This window comes from Culicoides brevitarsis, chromosome 1, assembly GCF_036172545.1.
Source record: "Culicoides brevitarsis isolate CSIRO-B50_1 chromosome 1, AGI_CSIRO_Cbre_v1, whole genome shotgun sequence".
In the NCBI taxonomy this organism is placed as follows: domain Eukaryota; kingdom Metazoa; phylum Arthropoda; class Insecta; order Diptera; family Ceratopogonidae; genus Culicoides; species Culicoides brevitarsis.
In genome coordinates, this window is record NC_087085.1 from 31,458,690 (window position 1) to 31,481,698 (window position 23,009).

General features: G+C 27.8%; 2 protein-coding genes across 2 annotated transcripts; one reads left to right on the forward strand and one right to left on the reverse strand.

Moving 5' to 3' along the window:
* The first annotated feature begins 13,357 nt into the window (after positions 1–13,357).
* On the forward strand, positions 13,358–16,058 carry LOC134827713 (cytochrome P450 4g15-like). Its single transcript, XM_063840477.1, has 6 exons — positions 13,358–14,051; positions 14,105–14,168; positions 14,226–14,352; positions 14,947–15,237; positions 15,291–15,714; positions 15,775–16,058. Exons 1-6 carry the CDS (start codon positions 13,469–13,471, stop codon positions 15,939–15,941), a joined length of 1,656 nt encoding a protein of 551 aa, XP_063696547.1. The 5' UTR covers positions 13,358–13,468; the 3' UTR covers positions 15,942–16,058.
* Positions 16,059–19,509: 3,451 nt separating this feature from the next.
* LOC134837641 (thymus-specific serine protease-like) lies at positions 19,510–21,688 on the reverse strand. Its single transcript, XM_063853024.1, has 4 exons — positions 21,685–21,688; positions 21,010–21,409; positions 20,709–20,944; positions 19,510–20,330 (listed from the first exon to the last, which is right to left on the reverse strand). The coding sequence occupies exons 1-4, from the start codon at positions 21,686–21,688 to the stop codon at positions 19,510–19,512; spliced, it is 1,461 nt and encodes a 486-aa protein (XP_063709094.1).
* Positions 21,689–23,009: the final 1,321 nt, after the last annotated feature.

Genomic DNA, 23,009 nt, shown 5'->3' on the forward strand with positions numbered 1-23,009 from the left:
TATCATGTATTGGTAACAAACATGTCTTGATGTACATAATTACGAGGGATGATATAAAAAATTAGCAGCAACAAAACTGTTTAATTAGATTAGAAGGAAAAGTTTTACCCCACATGACGTTTAATGATGACTTTCGAGATAAATACGAAGGCAACAGGAGACTGGCGTGATGAAAAATCTAAAAAATGTAAGAAAAATAACATTCATTATTGGAATTCTCGTTAAAATTAATCTTTTTTTGTAGGAAATTCCTTTGGAAATACTTTGAAAAATCAAATTCCCACAAAATTTGCATAAAAATCACATTTTTCATTTCCAATGGGACAACTTTCTGTTACAAAAGTTGCCCCAAAAAGTGAATAATAATCAGAATTCATATTTTTATGTCCATTGTAAAATTTTATTGGACATAATTTTATGTTCTTTGCAAGAAAATCCACTTTTTGCTGTGCAAGACTTCCAAAATTAGGTCAAATGTGTGGGAAAATCATGATTTATTGCTGAAACAAGAGAAAATTTCTTGAAATTATTAAATTTTAGCAAACATGTTGTTTTGAGAAATGTTGGAATTTCGCCTTTTTCAGTTCCATCTCAAAGGAATTTCATCGGAAATGAGTCTTAATGTCGATTTTCTTGAACTCAAACCCATTTTTCTTCAAGAAAATCCCTCAAAAGACCGGTAATTGAACTTTTTTCTTGAAAAAACGCCTCTCAAATTACGATCTCTTGTTCATTTATCCTCGATTACGTTCCTAAAAAAGAAAAGAGATGAGAAAAAATTTTAACATTATTGTATTATATCGTATAATTTCACTCATTTTATATCTAATTTAATATCATTACGGATTATTATGAGAGGAGACGCGTCAATGGGGCGCCCATTGTTTTTTTTTTCAGTTGTTTTTCTCGTATGGAAAGAAAAAATAAGAAAATAGACGGAAGATTCTTTGTTCCGCAGTTCGATTTGCTTAGAAATGTTGCATTTCGTGTCTCGGAAGAGGAAAAAAATGTTTCTTTTGTGCCGGGCAGACAATCAATTCATATGAGATTTCATGTTGAATGCAATTAATTTAATTAAATGAGACGGGCATTCCATGACAACGAAGAAGTTTTGGTCTAGCAGTTGTCCGATGGAGTAATTTACTTGATTAAATAACTTTCCTTGCGTGGTTTCATTGGATATTGACATTTTTGTTTGCAAATTGACGTTAAATTGTTAGATAATTTGTAAGTTTTTAAGAGATGAAACTTGTTAATGTTCTTTTAAGTTGTTTTTTGATGATAAATAAAAGCATTTAATAAGAAAAAATATTAATAAAGTTCGTATTATGGGAAATTTATAAAAAAAATAAATAAAAATATTTAAAAAAATGGAAAATTAAATAAAAAAAATATTATTTTTTAAATTTAATAAAAATAAAATATATTAAATTAAATTAATAATAATTAAAATAAAATGTCTTAAATTAAAATAAAATTTTTTTAAAATATTTTTTTAGAAAATTTTAAAAAACTAAATTAAATTAATTAAAATTAAATTAAATTAATTTAATTTTTATTTTTTTTTTAAATAATTTTTTAATAATTTAAAAAAAATAAATACATATTTTTTTTATTTAAATTAAAAAAAAATATTTTTTTAAAATTTTATTAATTTTTTTTTATTCCTTCGTTAATAAATAAATAATTTATAAAAATTCAAATTGAATTAAAAAATATTTTAAAAAATTTTTAAAATTTATATTTTTATTTAAAAAAATTATTTTATGATTTGAAAATAATAATTAAAAAAAAACAAATTATATAAAATATTATATCAAACATTTATTTAAATTAAAATAGCAAATTTAAATAAATATAATTTTTCAATAAAAAACGAGACGTACTTACCTTTAAAACCACAAAAAAGATTAAAAATTGAATTTAACGCGAATCTAAGCCTTTTGTCTCCATTTCCATTTCGTCATAAAAACATAAATTAATTAGTCTTAACATAACGCAACCACAACCACAAGTCCCAATAAATGCAAAAAGTTCATCCATTCCGACTCTTTTGTCGTTTCTGTCTGGAAAGTTGTCCATTATTACATTGATATTGTCGACAAAAAATGTTGCTACTGCTCTTACTAACTGTCATCATATTTACCTGTGTTTCTGCTGAAAATATGATAAAAAAATTAATTGAGATGCCACGTAATGGAGACACGAAAAAAATTTCAACTTTTTTTTTACCTTTCCACAATTTCACTGAAAAAAAAGATCAGACCTTAATCAGAATTTATGTTAATTAAGTCCGTTAAAAGTGCTCTAAAGAGTTCATTTTAAGTTTATTAGCTCAAAAATGGTTTTACCTTTGATAAGTTTTTGTGACGGGATGCACTTTGGTGAAAGGAAATATTTTTTTGATGGTGCTTGAAGCTGAATTTCAAACAAAATCATCAACCCTGAAGCATGCCGCGCTCGACAAATATCAATTTAACATGTCATAAAATTTTCATAACAATGTCCCGAGCAGCAGCAGCAGCAGGAAAAGAGCAATCCATGCATGTTCTAAAATGTCACGGACAGAGTACTTGTAAGAGATGAAATGTAATGTCGGGGCATTTGATGCGGTGAGTTTGCATCATTGTGTTATAAAAAGCAGAAATTTGGGTAAATTTTAACTTTTAATTTTTTTTTTAGTAAAAATCCTAAAAAAAATCATTTTTTTAATTAAATTTTTTGAAAAATAAATTTATTAATAAACATTTTTTTATTAAAAAAATTTAATTTTTTCATGATTGTTAATATTTAATATTTGGAAATTTTCTTAAAAAAAAAAATAAATAAATAAACAATAAATAAATAATAAAATTAAATAAAAAAAAACAAAATTAAAAATAAAATATAATAAATTATTTTATAAAATTTATAGTTTTTTACAAAAATTAATTTAAAATATTTTTTTTTGTAAATTATAATTTTTATTTAAATAATTTCAACTTAATGTTAGAAAATTAATTAATTTGATCAAAATTTAATTTAAAAAAATAAATAAAAAAAAAATAAAAATAAATAAAAAAATAAAACTTTAAAGTTAATTACATTTTTTATTTAAATTTTTTTTTTTTTTATTTTAATTTAAAAAATTTTATATTTTCATAAAATTTAAAAATTTTAATATTTTTCACAAAATTAAAATTTTGAAAAATCAATTCAAAAAAATAATATTCCAAAATTAATTACATCTAATTTTTTGAATAAAATAAAAATTCTAAAGAATTTAAAAGCAATTTTTTATAAAACTAAAGAAATGTTATCGATTTCCCGACAAATCTACCTACACTTAACCCAAAAACCCAAATTTTTGATCCAATTTACTTCAACATCTTGCAATGACAATGATGACACACATCACGTAACATTTTATTTTCTTAGCAAAATTTCACTAAAAACAAGGGAAACTTATCGTTTCTCTTCCACACACAAAATAATAACCCGTTTATATTACAATTTCCTTAGACGTACCGAGGAGCAAGAAGGTGCTTTTACTGTAAATTGATTGTATTTTTATGTACATGATGAAAAATAAAATGGGAAATGTGTAAAACATTGGTATTTTACAACAACGGCAGGCAACATATTTTGGTCTTAAATTTTGCTCAAAAGGCAAAAAAAAAACGTAAGACAATCATACAAATATGAATTTTCTCGGGGAGGGGTGAAAATGTAAATTTTATTGGAAGACTTGGTCTTGGAAGGTGTTTGTGCCAGAAAAAAACAATTTTTTTTTTTGAAAATAAATTTACTGTTGCTTCTTTTTTTTATTTCAGGCTTTGTTTCAGCTTAAAGATGTTCAATTTAATATTAAAGTGTGAAAATTTTCTTCGAGTGGATTTTTGTATCACTTTCGATCTGTGAGACGTTTTACGTGAATTTTCTTGTCATTTTTTGACAAAAGCTCCGAAACAGAGTGAAATGCGTACAACACACACGTTCACGGAGTAAAAATAAAATTATTCTCCCGGGAGTTGTAAACATTGAATTCCTTTTCATCCCAAAAAATTTTCATCTCGACTGAATGCTTTTTACACACAAACACAATTATATGGGATAAATGACGTTTTTCTTTCGTCTTCCTTCTTTTATTTCATCCCATAAGTTGCAACATATTCTTTTGTTTTTATTTTTATTTCTTTTGTTTTTACTAAAAAAAAAAAAAATGTAGAAGACGATTCGTGAAGTTTATTGTCATGTCATTCGTGCTCTTTCCTTGAAGATAGTGCCAGCTGAAGAAATAAAACGAAAAAAAGTGGAAAATATCATAAAAGGAAATAAATGACAGTGAAAAATAAAAATAAAAAAGAGGAGACAAAAAGGACCAGATTATGTCTTTTAAATGATGCATTTGGAAACAAATAAAGTGGACGTGAGCTCATCAATGACGGACCTAATAAAAATCAATAAAAGACAAGAAGTTTTTTTTTATTGAAGAAACGTGACCAAAAAATTATTTTTCCCTTAATTTTGGAAGAAAACCGCAATGATTAAAACTTAAATCTGTGCTAATTGAATAATTATTTTAAATTAAAGCAGTTTTTGTTGAAAAAAAAATTATTTGAAAATTAAATTAAATTTTTGCACGAAACTATTTCTTCAGAACATTTTTCAACGAGAAGGTAAAAATTTCCAATAAAAGTTGAAATTCCTGAAGGAAAAAATAAAATAAACGTCGAACTATTTTTTTCCTTGTTGAAAAATGTTGTACTGAAATACGTGACAGCCTGTTTTGCTGTTAAATTAAAAGTTATTTTCAACCTTTCAACAACAAAATGAACAAAAATTCCTGATTTTTACCTTTTCGTCTTAAAAATCCTTTTGAGCCAAAGTCAACACCGATATTTAATTGATTGCTCTTTTTAATTGACAAAAAGCTCGATGAAGCATAAATTTTTTAATTAAACACAAATATTTGGAAATATATTTTAATCGGCAAAATTTTTGGGAGATAAACTTAAACAATATGCCGAAAAATTTATGATAAAGGATAAATTACAAAGATAGTAATTAGGAAAGAACAAATTAAAAAGTGAAAGTAGACAGAAAAACAACATTTTAACTTTTGGTTACAAATTTTTGCTCTGTGCAAACAAAAGGAGGGATGCAAATATTTAAGATGCGGATAAGCAGATGAACAAACAATAGGAAACTTTTGCCATTTCACGCAAACGTACAAACAACTCAATTAAAAAAGGGTTGATTTTGTGTGTTTTAATTATTTTTTGTTGTTTTTTTTGCTGGGTGACTGAAAATTTTTTGATTGAAAAGGATTTTTCAAGTAAAAAGTTACATTTGTAATGAAACTTCATAGAAGAAATTTTATTTTTCTATTTTACAAATTTTTTCTTCATTTTTATACAAATTGCATCAAATATGCATTCAAATGTAAAAATTATATTTCAATGATGCAAAAGTTTGATAAAGTCATCAAAATGTTCATAAAAAAATATTATGGATGTGGATATAAGAATGCTTTTATATTCGTTTCTTATTTGATTAAATTTGTACATTTTCTTTTATTGATTTTAATAAATGCAAATTTAAATAAAAATCTAGAAGAAAATATTTTCTTTCTTGTCGTTCAGTTTAAAAAATTAAAAATAAAAACAAAAAATAAATTAATTAATTAAAAATAAAAAAATTATTAAAAAAAATGTAAACTTGAAAATTATCAAATTTAAATACAATTTCCACCAATTTTTTTACCGCATTTCGAAGAAAAAATGCGGTATTAAACTCGACTTGTCGTGTGTGTGTGTGTGTGTGTGTGTGTGTCAGTAACACTGTGCCCCAAAAAATGGCTCCCGCAAAATTTAGAAAAAGTCCAAAACAAAAGTTGTTTCTAACATCAAAACCTTCATTTTGAGATGGAGAACCGTGATCTACAAAAGTTGAAAAAATTTTGAAAAATTAGCAAATTTTTTTTGCTAACATCTTTAAATGGCTCCTGTACATCGGAAACGCAAAATTTAGAAAAAGTCCAAAACAAAAGTTGTTTCTAAAGCCAAAATCAATTTTAGAACCGTGATCTACAAAAGTTGAAAAAATTTTGAAAAATCGGTATGTGAGCCCTCATAATAAGAGGATTTTGACTTAAATTTTTTTTCATCAATTTTTTTTGCTAACATCTTTAAATGGCTCCTGTACATCGGAAACGCAAAATTTGGAAAAAGTCCAAAACAAAAGTTGTTTCTAAATTCAATTTGAGCTGGAGAACCGTGATCTACAAAAGTTGAAAAAATTTTGAAAAAACTTTGAAAAATCGGTATGTGAGCCCTCATAATAAGAGGATTTTGACTTAAATTTTTTTTCATCAATTTTTTTTGCTAACATCTTTAAATGGCTCCTGTACATCGGAAACGCAAAATTTGGAAAAAGTCCAAAACAAAAGTTGTTTCTAAGGTCAAAACCTACAATTTGAGACGGAGAACCGTGATCTACAAAAGTTGAAAAAATTTTTAAAAATCGGTATGTGAGCCCTCATAATAAGAGGATTTTGACTTAAATTTTTTTTCATCAATTTTTTTTGCTAACATCTTTAAATGGCTCCTGTACATCGGAAACGCAAAATTTTGAAAAAGTCCAAAACAAAAGTTGTTTATAACATCAAAACCTTCATTTTGAGACGGAGAACCGTGATCTAGCTTAAAAAATTTTGAAAAATCGGTATGTGAGCCCTCATAATAAAAGGATTTTGACTTAATTTTTTTTTCATCAATTTTTTTTGCTAACATCTTTAAATGGCTCCTGTACATCGGAAACGCAAAATTTGGAAAAAGTCCAAAACAAAAGTTGTTTCTAACGTCAAAACCTACAATTTGAGCTGGTGAACCGTGATCTAGCTCAATTTTCAAAAATTGGTACCTAATTCTTAGTTATTTAAGGACTCTGAAGGTCTGTGGGCAGTCTCTTGGGTTGTGAGGTGTATGTAACCGTGAAATGGTCATGAGGAGTACATAAATGTGAAATGAGAGGAATGAACATGTGACTTGAGGAGTATGAAAATGTGACTTGAGGAGTATGAAAATGTGACTTGAGGAGTACAAAAAAGATCGAAATGCGGTACAGTATGTCGTTCTTTAGACGACTACTTTGTCTATTTTCTTTATTAAAAATTAATATAATAAATATTTTATAAATAAATTTAATTTTTTTTAAACTTCTAAATGAACTTAATTTTTTAAAAAATATTTTAAAAGAAATAATTTTTCCTTTGAAATTTAATGCATAAAAATATGCTAAATATTAGGACATTTTATTGAAAATAATATTTGTGTAAAAATTATTTTTGATAATTTTGTAAAATTTGAATCACATAATTAAATACCTATATTTAAATAAATTTTTCTTATGTTCAGAAAATTTTTAAATCAAAATTTAAAAACCAGTAAATTGAAAAATCTTGATTTTCCTTGACTTCTTATTCAATGAAAAATTCATACTGTGCGTTATGAATTACAGAAAAATAGTTGAAAAAAATTTCCGCAGATTTATTATCATCATTATCATCCCATGTTTTCCGTAACACCACAATTGCCTCATTATTCCATTCATAAAAGTTCTTGTCCCCTTTCACTCAAGAAAAATCCATCATTGAAAGAAAATATTTTTCAATAAAACGAAATCAATGAATGTGACATTGAAATACGAGAAAAATTTCTTTCCGATTTGTCAATTTCTGAATGTTTCAGATTTCATACAAAATTCCACCTTTTTCAATCAAACAAGTAACGAAAATTGCATCAAATCAATCTATCGAGGGTTATTTCATATCATCATCATCATTTTTTTTTTGTTGTTGTTCAAAACAGGTTCATTTTTTTGTATCCTTCACGTAATAATGTCAGTGTGAGTAATTTTTGGCATTCAATCATTTATGCAACCATTCATGGAATTAAGTGTCAGAGCAACGTACGTTGTCTAATAAAAAATTGTTTGAGAGCAAAAGGGGATCAAAATCAATGAAATGGAAGGTAAATAAATTGCAGTAAATGCCTCATCAGGGACATTTTAGTATACATCAGCTTGAAATTCGCTATGGCATCACGATGAAAGCATGGGAGATTTTTTTTCGTAAACAGCAAAGCTTCGTACCTGGACATTGTTCATATATTTTTTTCTCGTAAAAGGAAATGGCTCTAATGACTTTAAATTTTTATTTGAGAAAAACATTATTTTAGAGTATAATTTTTCATCAAAATGTCGTTTTTCGTACTATGAATGTTTTCTACTCTCTAATGGACAATAAATCTCCAAGGTAGATGAAGTTGTAATAATATAGTCTCCCCTTTTTCTAATTTTTTTTTCTCTCCATAGATGACCAAATACCATCTAAATACCGTGACGCGCCTACTGCGGAGATTTGGTACCTGAATATCAACGAAATCCTACTTAAAATAGTGTCCAGAGATAACGTACGGTAAGTTATATGGGGATAGCTTTGTGATAGAGACAAACTAACTAGACTAGAAAGAAAAGTTTGTTGTTGTTTATTTTTGCTATCCGACAGAAAGATACACTTTCCTTTTTTTTGCCTCGTATGATAAATTTGTGAAAACTCATTGAACATTTGTAAAATTTATTGTCATCCCGTTTAAATCTGAATTTCTGACCATTTAACAAAAATAGAGGAATTCGGAAGATTTCCCTTTTAAAGGTCTAAATCTCGAACAATTGCTGTTCATTAAATCATTTTATGGGCATGCCATGACGAAACAAAACAGACAAAATTTCCATTTAATCATCATCCGACTTTGCTTTGTAAATATTGAGTCAAGAAAGTACGTGACTGTAATAGCAAAGTGTTGTGGGTTGCTTTAAGTGTAATTAGAACTGTGTAGTTTAGTGGGACGTTTTTTTGTTTAATTATTTAAATGCTTGGTTTGGATTAATTAGAATGTTTTAAATTTCTCAAAATTTTTGAGTTTTGAGAAATTTCAGCTGAAAACAAAAGATTTCATTAGTAAATAAAATTTTAAGGACTTACCTCAAAAGCGGTGACAGTTTTTCTCAAGTTACAAAAATAAAGCCGATACCCTTTATTTTCATTGTCTTTGTATGATGAACAGAATATTTAATTAAGTATCACTAATTGAGACGAAAAAAAGAAAATATTTCATCCAAAAAATCAATATTTATCCATGTGTCGATGATTCAATGTTACGAACTGCCATTGAACTAGAATTAAAGGCAACATATCCTTAAGGTTTCTGTATTTGTGATTACTTCCGGTACATTTATTCCAAATTGAAATGATAAAGACCGAATGAATTATTATTACTTACTATAAATCTCGGATATGCGGATGAAATCTTTATTATTGTCGTCCATTTCAGGGTCTTGCTTTTCCTCTCTATTGGGAATCCTAAAAATTTAGCTAAAAAAAGGAAATTAGTGTCGTGACATTTAAACAACTCCTAATAGTCAAATATATTTATATTAATCACAAAAGTCGTAACTCGAGCTCTTCTTTTGTAATTAAACAACAAAGGAAGAAGAGCAACACATTAATCTTAATTGTTATTGTTTTAACGAAGCAACATTCAAAATAGTTTCGAAAGTACACAACGGGTAGATGATAACAATCCCATTGAAACAACTTCCCGCTAAACAAAAGGAAAAATTTTGTTTCATATCACAATAATTGAGCTTGAACCATTTAGCCTGCCTTTTCACCAAGTCGGTATGTATCAACAAATATCGTAATAATCATAAAGTATAAAATGAACCCTTTTTAGTTGTTCCTGAAAGAAATAGCAACAGCCAAAGTCAGTAGTGGCATAATGATGATTGCCATTACATGTAAAATTCATGGATAGAATGGGTTTTGGGTGTAATTAGTAATAATGACGTTTATATTACCCAGGAGTCTGGTTTGACTTTCACTTTCTCGTAAATATGCGCAAAATTTTGCATGATGACAAAAAATGTCAAAGTTTAATTTAAAGTTATTTTTCATCAGAGACTTTTTCCATGGGTAATAATTGAACATATGATGTCCAGAAATGCGTTATTGATGTTTATTACTCTTGCTGCGAGAAAGAGAGTATTCACAGGTGAGTTCTTAATGTTTTGAGCTTTTTAATGGTTTTTTATATGGACCAAATAAAAAAGTAATTATGAGAGGAAATTATTCTGAGGTAAAAATAATTTTTAGGACATAAAATGCTTTAATGGCAATGTAATTTATACTAAAACTCTCTGTGCTCTATTTAGTATATTCCAGTTTTTAAAAATATTTGAACGTAAACAACTTAAAAGCCTTTTTATGTTTTATAAATTCAATCTGAGCGCAAAAATTAAAAATTTGGACTTACCTAATTATTATATTTTTTTTCTTTTGTAGAATTTGCTGTGCAACTGATGTTCCTTTTTACTCATTTTATCGTAGGGCATTTACTTGTATCAATGATTAAAAATTATGAGATGCACAAAGTCTCACACAGTAGTAGAACAGCATCGAAAAATAGAAATTCAGATAAATTATAAAGAATCTGAGGGGAATTCATCAGCAGAATATCTATTGACAAAAATAATTGAAAATCAAGTTACTCCGTCTCAAAACAAACATCCCGTAAGCATCAACTTTGTCACCTCATTTTGGTATGTTTCATATTGACAAAAGGAAACGTAAGGGAACTTCGAGCTCAACGATCAAGTCGACCATCCTAACTCCGAATTACCTAATTCTATACGAATTGCAAAAAGACGAAGAATGATGTTTTCATACTAAAATACAAACAATGAATAATTAATTATACTTTCATTAAAATTGGTTCAAAAATATTTGGAAGAGTTTACTTTGCTCTTTGAATATTATTTTACAAAGCTATTTTAACTTTCACTTTTGAATATTTTTGCACATTTATTTTAATTTCTATTTTATACTTCGCAGATTCTTAAATGTTTTTTTTTATTTTTACGAATACTCTCCGATAAACAGACAGACATCAATACGACACGTTGAAATAGCACCTTTTTTTCTTTGAACTGCTCTAAAAAAATAAACCAGAATTAGGATATTGCAAAAATATTTCAATTGGTTCGCCAATAAAAAAAAACTTTTATTTAAAGTTTATTTATTTTTTCTGCTGCAGTCTTTTAAACCAATTGAAAAACCTTTGCAGCAAAATAATATATTTCAGTTCCTGCAAAATGTTTATCTTATTTTATTCAAAAGATAAAGTTGGAATTCAAAACTTGTTTAATGCTTTTAAATTTTTATTTTATTGATTTAATTCCGAAGAAAGTTTTGTCATTTATTTTGTTGCAAACTATTTAAATAATAAGTTTATCAAAAATATCCCCGAAAACAATAGGCAAGTAATTAATATTAGCATCAGGGACCTTTATAAGTCAATATTAAGCCGACAACAACTCAACATCATCATCACTCATTTATTATTAAAATTGAGGGATGTTTGTCGTCCGTTAACTTTATATTTAAATACGAAAAATATCAACTTTCGTCTCGTAATAGTAGGAAGTATATGGATACTCAAGCAATGCCAAATTAGGTGAAAATTTCCATTTTATTATCCTTTTCGGCAGTCACGTTCATTTACGTGATATGAATTCGTTTCATGGGTATTTTGGTATTGAAAAAAGATTTATTTAGATATTTTTTTAAAAGTCCAATGTGTTTATCAACACAAAAAAAAGATAATTTTCATCGAGAAATGAAAGAGATGTGTAATTGGAAAGGGAATTGTTAGATGAGAGATTTTTATTACTCATGCCAGACTATTGCTTGGGTTTTCTTTTATTGTGTCGCGCACTGAAAAACATTGTCGGGAGTAATTAAAAAGAACAATAAAGTGTCTCGTAATTCTATTTATAAAATGGAACAAAAAGAGTTTTGTGAGTTAAGTAACTTCAATAAAATCTCTTTTTTTGAATTATGGCACGAAACTCTCAAGTACACTCTTTTTTGTTAGGAATTCAAGTTTCGCAATGAAAAATATTTCTGAAAAATATTCTTTCCAGTTTCAGAATTTTTTATTGAAACTTTAACTTTGGGTCAAATTAATGAAAACCAAAAATTTAAAGAAATTTAAAAAAAAATTATAGCTAAAAGTTCGAAATAAAGAAAAAATTGACTTATGCAGAAAAAAAATTAAAAATAAAATAAAATAAAAAATAAAAAAAAAATTATAAAATTTAAAAAAATAAATAAAAATTTTAAAAAATTATTGAATAAATAAAAAAAATGCGAAACGTTAATTTCTCACATTTTTCTTCCTTTTTATAAAAGGGGAGCAATTTCCCTTTTTGAAAAATTTTCATTAGCATCTTCCACGTTAATTTACATTTTAAACATATGACAATATTTAATCATAAAAGCGAGTAAGAAACACGCTCACTTATGCAAGTGTGTTAATTATTATTTTTCACTGCATAAATTTCCACGCTTTTAAGACTTTCAAGAGACACGAGTTGTTATATTTATCCAAGTTGTTCTTTTAAAGAATTTTCAAGCGTATTTTGCATTTCCAACAAAACAGAATAAGCTTGAAAAGTACAGAAAAATGTTTATAACGGTGAGTAATCACGTTTTTACATTAAATTTACGATGTTAAATGAGCATTATTATGTTCCTCAGAATTTTGTTAGCAAAATATTTTTTTATGATGTGCGTCTTTTTATTAATAAAAAATGCTGGATTAGCTTTTATTTGTTTTTATTTTCATTAAAAAAAAGTTCATTTTTTAAAATTAGACCAAAGTGAATGAACTTTGAAATTTTTGCTATTGTCATTGACCGTCAAATTTTGGCCAAATTTTAAAAATAAAAATGCTCGTGGCATAAATGGAACGAAAATTTGTAAAAATAAAGTGGATCGTGTTAATTAATTAGTCAGTTTAAATATACGTACCTATTTAATTTACTCTGTGACCCTTTCCATTTTTTTTTGTTTTTTTTTATTTGTGTAAAAAATGTCAAACATTTTGTAACTACGTGACACTGTTAAGCATTTACGTGCAAGTAATTAATTCAAAGTGCATTTTTTCGAGTGCATGGATGCATTTCTTGTCATTTATGAATAAAAAACAATTGAATTGAATTAAAATTTGTCTACCATTTTGTTGTCATGTACTTAAAAGTTGACCGAATAATCCACGGGAATTGAATTTTTTTGAAATTTTTCAGAATTTCGTAGAAAAAAACTTCTTCCAAGTGTGGTTTTAATGCAAATCATGCATTCAATTTTTTAATTATTCCTTTTTTTTTAACAAAACGTACAAATTGACGTTTAACAATTAATAAATATTCAAAAATGTTAATTTTATATTAAAAGTTGTGGATTTGGGCATTTGCGCTTCAGTTCCTGCCGAACCTTCCAATGGTTTGGAACAACTTTTAGTTTTTCGGAAAATATTTTTTTAATTTTTTTTTTGTGAATTTAAATTTAAATTAAAAAAAAATCAAAATGTCGTTACTTGCCGAAGGAAAAATTTTCATCGCGCCTTTGATAATTCCTTTCACTTTTATCGCATTGGCGCTTTATGCGATCCATATTTGGCAAAGTGGAACACGAAAGTACAAAACTGCATTAAAAGTGCCGGGTCCTGCGCCGATCCCGTTATTGGGCAACATTCATTTGGTTATGTCGCTAAGCAAAAATAAAGCTTTCGAGAAAGCGATTGAAATTTCGCGGAATTATAGTGGCGCTGTTCGAGCATTTGTTGGATACAAACCCATTGTTTTCCTCACGCATCCCGATGACGCGGAAATTATTCTCAACAGCACCGTTCATTTGCAGAAATCTGAAGAGTACAAATACTTCCAACCGTGGCTCGGCAATGGATTGCTCATCAGTCACGGAGATACGTGGAAAAATCATCGGAAATTAATTGCGCCCGCTTTTCACATGAACGTTCTCAAAACCTTCGTGGGGCTCTTCTACAAGAACAGTTTGGCTGTTGTCGAGAAAATGCGCGAAGAAGTTGGCATGAATAATGAATTCGATTGTCATGACTACATGTCGGAAGTGACGGTAGACATTTTGTTGCGTAAGTTGAACTTGAACTTTGGAGGGCAAATTTTAATGAAAATTTTTGGATAGAAACCGCCATGGGGTCAACCAAACGCGAAAAAAGTGGATTTGAATATGCAATGGCTGTGATGAAGTAAGTTTTTATGTTTGAAGTTAATTTTCAGAGTAAGTGAAATTTGATTTTTTGTAGAATGTGTGACATTTTGCATCTTCGCCATTATAAGATTTGGTATCGATTCGACACGATTTTCAATCTTTTTGGATGGCAAAAGGAGCAAAATCGACTTTTGAATATTATTCATGGATTAACCGGAAGCGTAAGTACATTTTTTTTATTTATTTTAAATTTTTGAAAAATTTCTATTAAAAAGTCAGTTTTTTAGCTTTTATCATAAATTTTAGAAATTTTTCGAAAAAAAATATCAATTTTGAATTTTTTTTTACCAAAATCAGTTTTTGACGTGAAATTTCTTCTAATATTAACAAAATTTTTGAACTTTATTTTGAATTTTTTTTAAATAAATTAATTTTTTGAATCTAAAATTTTCTAAAATAAATTTTAAAATAGCAAATATATTAATAAAAATTTTTAAAAATTATTTTGGGTCAAAAATTGTTTAATTTTATCAATAAAAAAATATTTCAAAAATTTTATTTGCCTCTTTTGTTAAAAAAAATTAAGCCCAAAAATATAATAAAAAATATTAAAAAATGTTGCCTTCTTTGTTAAAAAAAAAATAATAAAAAAAATAAATAAATCAAAAAAATAAAAAAAATAAATAAAATAAAAAATTAAATTTAAAAAACAAAAAATAAATATAACAAAATTTACGATTAAAATATCGTTGAAAAATTGAATAATTAAAAAATTGAGCTTAAATAATTTTTTAAAATTATTCTTCGCATTTTAGGTACTTAAAGAAAGACGTTCAAAGTTCAACCAAAACTTATCTGAAGGAAAACTTCCATCTCCGTCTCTTTCTGAAATCATTGCTAACGACAACGCCTTGCAAAAAGATGAAAAGAAGACACCTGCGAAGAAAACCGCTGGATTACGTGACGATTTAGACGACTTAGATGAGAACGATGTCGGTGAAAAGCGTCGTTTAGCTTTCCTTGACTTGATGTTGGAAACGGCTCATTACACGAATCAAATTTCCGACGAAGAAATCAAAAATCAAGTCGACACTATAATGTTTGAGGTAAAATTTTCAACTAATTTCAATGAAAAATTCTAAATTTCCTCCATTTTTAGGGACATGACACCACAGCAGCTGGCTCAAGTTTCGTTCTTTGCATGCTCGGCATCCACAAAGAAGTCCAAGCGAAATGCTACGAAGAAATCAAGCGTATTTTCGGTGACTCCAATCGCCCAGCAACCTTCGCCGACACGCTCGAGATGAAATATTTGGAACGCGTGATCTTCGAGACGCTTCGTATGTACCCTCCAGTGCCCGTCATCGCTCGCAAAGTCAACCAAGACGTCAAATTGGCAACAATTGACGCTACAATTCCCGCTGGAGCGACAGTTGTCATCGCTACATACAAAATCCATCGTCGTCCTGATATTTATCAGAATCCAGACAAGTTCAATCCGGACAATTTCTTGCCCGAAAATACGCAGAACAGGCATTATTATGGATATATTCCGTTTGCTGCTGGACCTCGTAGTTGTGTTGGTGAGTAAAATTTTATTTTAACACAAAAAATGAAGAAATTTAATATTTTTTTCATAAAAGGTCGCAAATACGCGATGCTCAAGTTAAAAGTTTTGCTCTCAACGATTTTGAGAAATTACAAAATCAATTCCAACGTGCAGGAGAAAGACTTTAAACTAACAGCTGACATTATCCTGAAGAGAGACGATGGATTCAGAGTTATGCTTGAGCCGAGAGGTCGTGCATAAAATATTTCTTTAACCTTTCGTTTAAAATTGTAGTCGTTTCGTAGTGTATCGTAGTCGAAAAAGTAGTGTTTATACAGAAAAAAAGGCAAAAAAAATGAATAAAATTATTAAAACTGGTGTCATTTTTCATTTGTTTAGCATGCAAATATCCACCCTTGTCATAATTTCATGCTAAATTTCCTTTAAAAGAACACATTTACATATTGTCTTCATTCTGTTGCTTAATTATTCCATTTTTGCATCGAAATTTGTAAAGCCGTCAAGAGAATTTTGTTCATGAAAGTTGGTAAGTGTGAGAAAAAAAAAAGATAATCCGCTTTAAATGACTTGTGTTGTCGAGCTAATTTTGAAACACCTTTTTAATTTTTTAAATCCCCTCAATTTGTCACGTTGTCATATTTTGACACTTTTTGTACTGAAATATTTAAGTTTTTAGCGAAAATTCAAGTGAGATTATGGGGATATTTTGTTGCTTGGAAAGGTTTTAAATTATTGATTTTTTGTCAGAGGCGGAATGGAAAAAAATATGAATTTAAAAAATTTTGCAGTTTTCATTAAAAAATAATTTATTGAAATTTTTTAACTTTAAGTAAATGTGAAGTTACCGTTTTGATATACGAATGGTGATAAATTTTTCAAGTCAATTTTTAACCCATTTTTGATCGATTTCAAAGCTAAAATTGAATAAATATTCATTCTGAAGATGTTTTCCATAAAAATCTCCTTGATTTTTGAAGAAATAAAAAAAAAATTTTTTCTTGACCGTTTTTCGAAAAAAAAATAAAAACGGTCATGAAATTTTTCAAGTCAAGATCTAACAAACTTTTGATGGATTTCAAAGCTAAAATTGAATAAATATTCATTCTAAAGATGATTTCCATCAAAATCTCCTTGATTTTTGAAGAAATAAAAAAAAAATTTCGATCATGAAATTTTTTAAGTCAAGATCTAAAAAACTTTTGATGGATTTCAAAGCTAAAATTGAATGAATATTCATTCTAAAGATGATTTCCATCAAAATCTCCTTGATTTTTGAAGAAATAAAAAAAAAATTTTCGGTCATGAAATTTTTCAAGTCAAGATCTAAAAAACTTTTGATGGATTTCAAAGCTAAAATTAAATAAATATTCATTTTAAAGATGATTTTTATCAAAATTTCCTTGGTTTTTGAAGAAATAAAAAAAAAATTTTCGGTCATGAAATTTTTCAAGTCAAGATCTAAAAAACTTTTGATGGATTTCAAAGCTAAAATTGAATAAATATTCATTCTAAAGATGATTTCCATCAAAAAATCCTTGATTTTTGAAGAAATAAAAAAAAATTTTTCCTTGACCGTTTTTTCGAAAAAAAATTAAAACGGTCATGAAATTTTTCAAGTCAAGATCTAACAAACTTTTGATGGATTTCAAAGCTAAAATTGAATGAATATTCATTCTAAAGATGATTTCCATCAAAAACTCCTTGATTTTTGAAGAAATAAAAAACATTTTTTTGGGGCACAGCGTTACTGACACACACACACACACACACACACACACAGACAACAAGTCGAGTTTAATACCGCTTTTTTTCGAAAAGCGGTAAAAAATACTTTAAAAAAATACTAAAATACTTTTACTCAAGCTTAAATTTATTTTTTTTATAAATTTTTTCTTGTCTTGAGCTTTTTAAATATTTTTTTTTTAATAATTTTAAACAAAACTGAATAAAAATAATATTAAATTATTTAATCTAGCTCACAGAAGGTTTATGATCTGAAAATATCGCAAAACAACTAAAAATTCGTGGAAAATTCAGAAAATATCAAAAATGATATGTAAGCTTCATTGAATATACTTCAAAAACCCTGTTTCTTTAAAATTTAATTTTTTTAAATTTTCTAACCTAATATTTACTATTTTTGTTCCCTAAATCCATTTCTTTAAAATTTTTGACACACATGTTAAAGTGAAAAGCTTAACACATAAAATCAAGACAAAAAACCACAAAGTTGTTCTACTTAATACGAATAAATTTACAACATAAGCCTTTAACTTCACATACAATTTTAATAGCTTTTAAATTTTAAACCAAACAAAATCTTGTGATGTTTAAAGCCTACTTCAAAATAATTTTATCCAAACACTTTAGTATTGATTTTTTTTACATTTTCCTGTTTTTATGATGTTGATTCTTGAATGTGCTTTGCTTTTCCAATCAACACATTTTTTTTTACAAATTTTTAACACTACAAGACTCTTTCCAGTAAAGTGTTAGCTACTTCATGTCTTATCAATTTCCTTATGGGGATTTGTGTTTATTTGTTTACTTTAACAAATTCCATGGAAAAATAAGAAAATTGCACAGATTGTAATGTTTTCACTTCGATAGTTTGTTTAACAAGAAAAATTTTCGTAAATTCTCATGGGATGCGGCATAAAATGTGTTCATGAGATTAAGGACTTTGTACTTCAAAACTAAAAGTTGGGTTTATAAGTCAAAACTAAAAGCTTAATTTTCCAAAAAACTATTTGACTTAATGACCTTTATTTCTTGCACCGTGAAAATTTGTGGTGCATTTTATGGTAAAAAGATGTCTTTTGGAAGAAACGTTCTATTTAAAAAACTCACAAGCCACATTAACCTCGCAAAGAAACCTCACATTTTTCATTTCTTTGTTGTTATTATTCACAATCATCGTCATTATATCGGGATATTTTAATAAAATGCATTAACGATGGCTTCTTCATGGATACGACGAAGCTTCTTTGTTATTATTTTTCCACGCGAGATAATGTGTCGTTCTTTTGATATACGAAGCGCGTCTCGTCATCCACACACAAACCGGGAAGCCAACCAATTTATATATGCCGCATACAGCGGGAAAAAAGAACACTGTTGAATCATTTACGAACGAGGGCGCCATAGTGACGCGACAAATTGTCGGTAAAAAATTATCCTGTGATGATAAATTGGGATGTTGTGCGATGTTTTTTTTCCTTCTCTTCGAGTTTTTGTCTTTAGCTGGCTTCGTTATTTTATTATTGCCTTTAATGCGTATTGTGTCACATAATAATCGCGTGTCGTGCGTGGCATGAAGTTGCGAGATGCGATTAAAAGGCAGAAGTACATTAGCTCAGGAGATGATGATGATGGAAGACTTGGCATGGCATGGCGGTTTGTATTTTGTGGCATGAAAGATTAAAGCAGCAAAGGCACTGAGGGAAAGATGTCGGGATTATTTATTGATGTAGATATTACAAAAAAGGTAAACGTGCGGTGAAAGGTAAAATAACTCGCAATGAATATTTTAGCAGTGAAATGTCGTTTTTTCTGTCCTTTTGAGAGTTTGTGACAATTACCGGCGATTTTCAACGCTTCAGCAAAATTTATGACTGAAAAAAAAATTTTTTTGAAGAAATTTAAATTTTAAGGAGGTAAGTGACTTAAAAATTGCTTAAAAATTTTTAATTTTTTATATTATTTTTTAGAAATTTTTTTTTTATTTATTTTATTTTTTTTTAACGAATGAAATTTTTAAAAATTTAATTAAATTATTTTTTTTAATTAATTTTTTTTTTCAAAAAATTTACTCTTTCAGCCATTTATCGACCAAATTCCATGCCATCTCTTTGGCGACTTTCATCTCCGCCGTATCCTTCGCCGATTGTGAGTACATATCAGTGCAATGCGAATGCAACGGAATCACATAAGCTGGCGATGCTTCATGTTGCGTCTCTTGAACGCCAATTGCGGACCACGGATCGATACTTCCGTGCGTGAAATAAACATTCGTAACTTTGGGATCAAGAGCGCCATACTTTTCATTCGTTTTGGCAATCAAACCTTCAATTGCGGGTCTCGTAAGAGATCTGTCAAAGGCATCGGCGCACATTTGCGTATACAAATCCGCGGGAAAACTACTTCCGAACGGTTGATTCGTCGAATTCGAAGTTTGGAAATAACCGAAATCGACGCATGTTTGGTAATACCATTGACGATAAGACTCGGATTCGCCTCCCCATTTGGTGCCTTGGTAATAATACAACGTGTCGACATACCGATGACCGTAGCAATAATTGCCCCATTGCGATCGAATCCATGCAGCAAAAGCTGCCATGCCATCCCGGTAACGAGAATCAGTCATTACGTTGCAAACACTTTCGATATTTCCAGGCCAGTGATATTGTACGATGCCTGCTAAGCTATTGCCGAAACTGCTGAAAAGGTTCCAAACGTCGAGTTTATTGTTGACGTCGAGTTGAATGCAAAGCTGGAAGTCTTGTTCGATGCGGCGAACGTCCCGGATGGCAACAAGACGTTCCATTTCGGCGAAAGCTTGCTCTAAACGGTCATAGCAATATTGACCTCCGATGGTTTTGAAGGCGTATCCCATTACTTCCTTATATTCTGTGAGAAAAAAAAATATAAATTTTTATTTAATTAATTTTTTTTTAATTTTAATTCTTATATCAATTATTTTTATTTTTTTTTTTTCAACAAATTTTAATTTTTTTTCTTACATTTATTTATTATTTTTTTTTTAAGTATTTTATTTTTTTTATTTTAATTATTTTTAAATTTAATTTTTGAACCAAATTAATTTTTTTTTTATTTTTTTTTTATTAATTTAATTTATTATTTTTTGAAAAAAAAAAATAATAATTTGTTTAAAATTTATTAAAAAAAAAATAAATAAAAAATAAAATAGATTAGATTAGATTAAATTTTTTTATTAAAAATTATTTTAAAAAAAGATTTTTAAATTTTCAGGAAAAAAAAACTTACCAAAAAAGTCAACTTTAGCCTTTAACGGAGCACTTGAAGCCCAACTTCCCGTCACAAGATTCGGATACTTTTGACGCATCCAAGCAGCCATTGTTCCAGCATACGATCCTCCGAACAAGATAACTTTACTGTTTTCCATTCCGGCAACATTTGCTTTGAACCATTGAATAAACGCAGCGAGATCAGCTAATGCTTGATCAACATTCAGGTATTTCAAGTTCGCATAACTCAAATCACTTTTAAAACAAAAATTTTCATTAAAAATCAATTTTTAGCTCAAAACACGAAACAAAAAACTCACGATGTTGGTCGACTTAATCCATAATATCGATGCTCCGTGTAAACGAGATATCCACGATATTGTCTCGCCATATCGAAAGGCATGCCTCCTTGAACCCATCCAGCGGAAATTGCCCATTCAGCACCGATGTAGATGAGCAACGGACCTCCGGCGACGTAATATTGATTGTTTGCGATGTATCTCATGTTCCATGTTCGCGTATCGCTCGGATTGAAATTATCCACACGTGCTCGGAACCAATTCGTTGAAACCGCTTTTGTGCTAAATTCACTCTTGGGCGGCGGAGGAGGCTCTTTTTGGAGATTTTGCAAGATATGCAAAGGCGTGTAAAGACGACCTGGTTGATCGTTAGCGTTCACGACGTACGCTAAAGCGACAAATAACAGCAGGAAACGAAACACTGAAAATAAAAATTAAATTTAAAGATTAGGATTTATTGTTAAAAAAACGTAAAATTTACTTTTTAAATGATTTTTTGACAACTTTAACAATGGTTAAAGTTCGACTAAACAAATTTTTTGGCATGATCGCTTATTTAAAGGCATTGAAATTGTTCGATAAGCAAAGATAATTTTTAATTTTTTATCAATTTAATTCTACTGTCTCAAATTTTGATTGAACTAAATCCGACGAAAAAATTCTGTGATTTTTTATCAGTTTTAGATTAAAAATTACGCATCACGGAATAACAAAACAATAATTAATTAATCAGATTTTGTTAGTAAAACAACAAATTATCATTAATTTTCATTATCAATCCAACTACAAACCCAAAATGTCACTTTTTATTAATTTTTCCACAAATAACCGAAAAACAAATAAAGTGAAAAAGGCTAAAATTCGTGTTGAGATAAAATGAAATGCAAGTCCAACCGTAATTAGTTTATAATGTAGCAAAACACATTTGAAAGAGAATAAAATAAAAACCCCAAAACTATAATGGCGTGTGTGGAATGAGCCCCAGCTGTGCACTTTAACTCTATTTTTTGCCAAATGTGAACATGTTGGAGTCGGGTAGTGCAATAATAATCCCTTTTTATGGAGTTATTTTGGTAGATTTAGTCGAATTTGGAATTTTACTTCATTAAATATGTAATTTTGTGGGCAAGTTTTGTGTTGATTTTTTTTCAGACATGAAAATATTTTAGGAATTTTAAGTTTTAAAAGAATTTTAGATTAAAAAAAAATATTATTTAAATTTTCTTTTTGAAGTTGTTGATGTATTAGCAAAAACTTTTATTAAAAAAAAATAAAAAAAAATAAAATAAATAAATATAAATAAAAAAATTATTTTTTATAAAAAAAAAATATAATTAAAATTTAATTAAATAAATAATAATAAAATTTTTAATGTTAAATTAATAATTGAATTTTTAAAAAATTATTTTATTAATATAATTATATATTTTAATTTTATAATATTAATTAAATTAAAAAAATCAATAATTAAATTTATTTTTATTAAAAACAAAATATTTCTATTGAAATTCATAATTTAAAAAAAATTAAATAAAAAGTAATTATTTTAACGAAAATTCCAAAATAAAAATATATTTTAACATTTTTTTAAATTATTTAAGTAAAATAATTATTGAATTTTAAATTTGTTCAATTTCAATTTATGTTTCGAATTATTTTTTTTTTATTATTGAAAAAATATAGAATTTACTGTGAATTTTTTAAATTTTATCGATCGAAAAATGAACAAAAAAAATTATTCATAAGAATGTTAAATTAACCATGCACTAAGTAACCTTCTTCTACTCTATGAATTTTTTTTTCATAAATATTTTACATTTGTTTGACACTTTTTATGACTTTATCTTGTTTGCCGGCTTACAAGAGGGTTCAGCAAAGGTACATGAAAAATTTTTAACCTGACTTGAAATTGAAGTCCCCACAAAAAATAATTCTACCACATCTTTAGCATGCTCTGTTTGTTCCGAATCTAGTATTATATTTGTTGAATATGTTGCTTCTCTCAGGCAGCAATCCCACTC

Bases quoted from the DNA above. Each gene is read 5' to 3' on its own strand.
- LOC134837641 (XM_063853024.1), bottom strand. The intron at 20,945-21,009 runs GTGAGTTTTTTG...TTGTTTTAAAAG, and splicing joins GGATTAAGTCGACCAACATC to TGATTTGAGTTATGCGAACT. The intron at 20,331-20,708 runs GTAAGTTTTTTT...TTTTTCTCACAG, and splicing joins GGCTAAAGTTGACTTTTTTG to AATATAAGGAAGTAATGGGA.
- LOC134827713 (XM_063840477.1), top strand. From the start codon at position 13,469: ATGTCGTTACTTGCCGAAGGAAAAATTTTCATCGCGCCTTTGATAATT. The intron at 14,169-14,225 runs GTAAGTTTTTAT...GATTTTTTGTAG, and splicing joins TATGCAATGGCTGTGATGAA to AATGTGTGACATTTTGCATC. The intron at 14,353-14,946 runs GTAAGTACATTT...TTCGCATTTTAG, and splicing joins TTCATGGATTAACCGGAAGC to GTACTTAAAGAAAGACGTTC.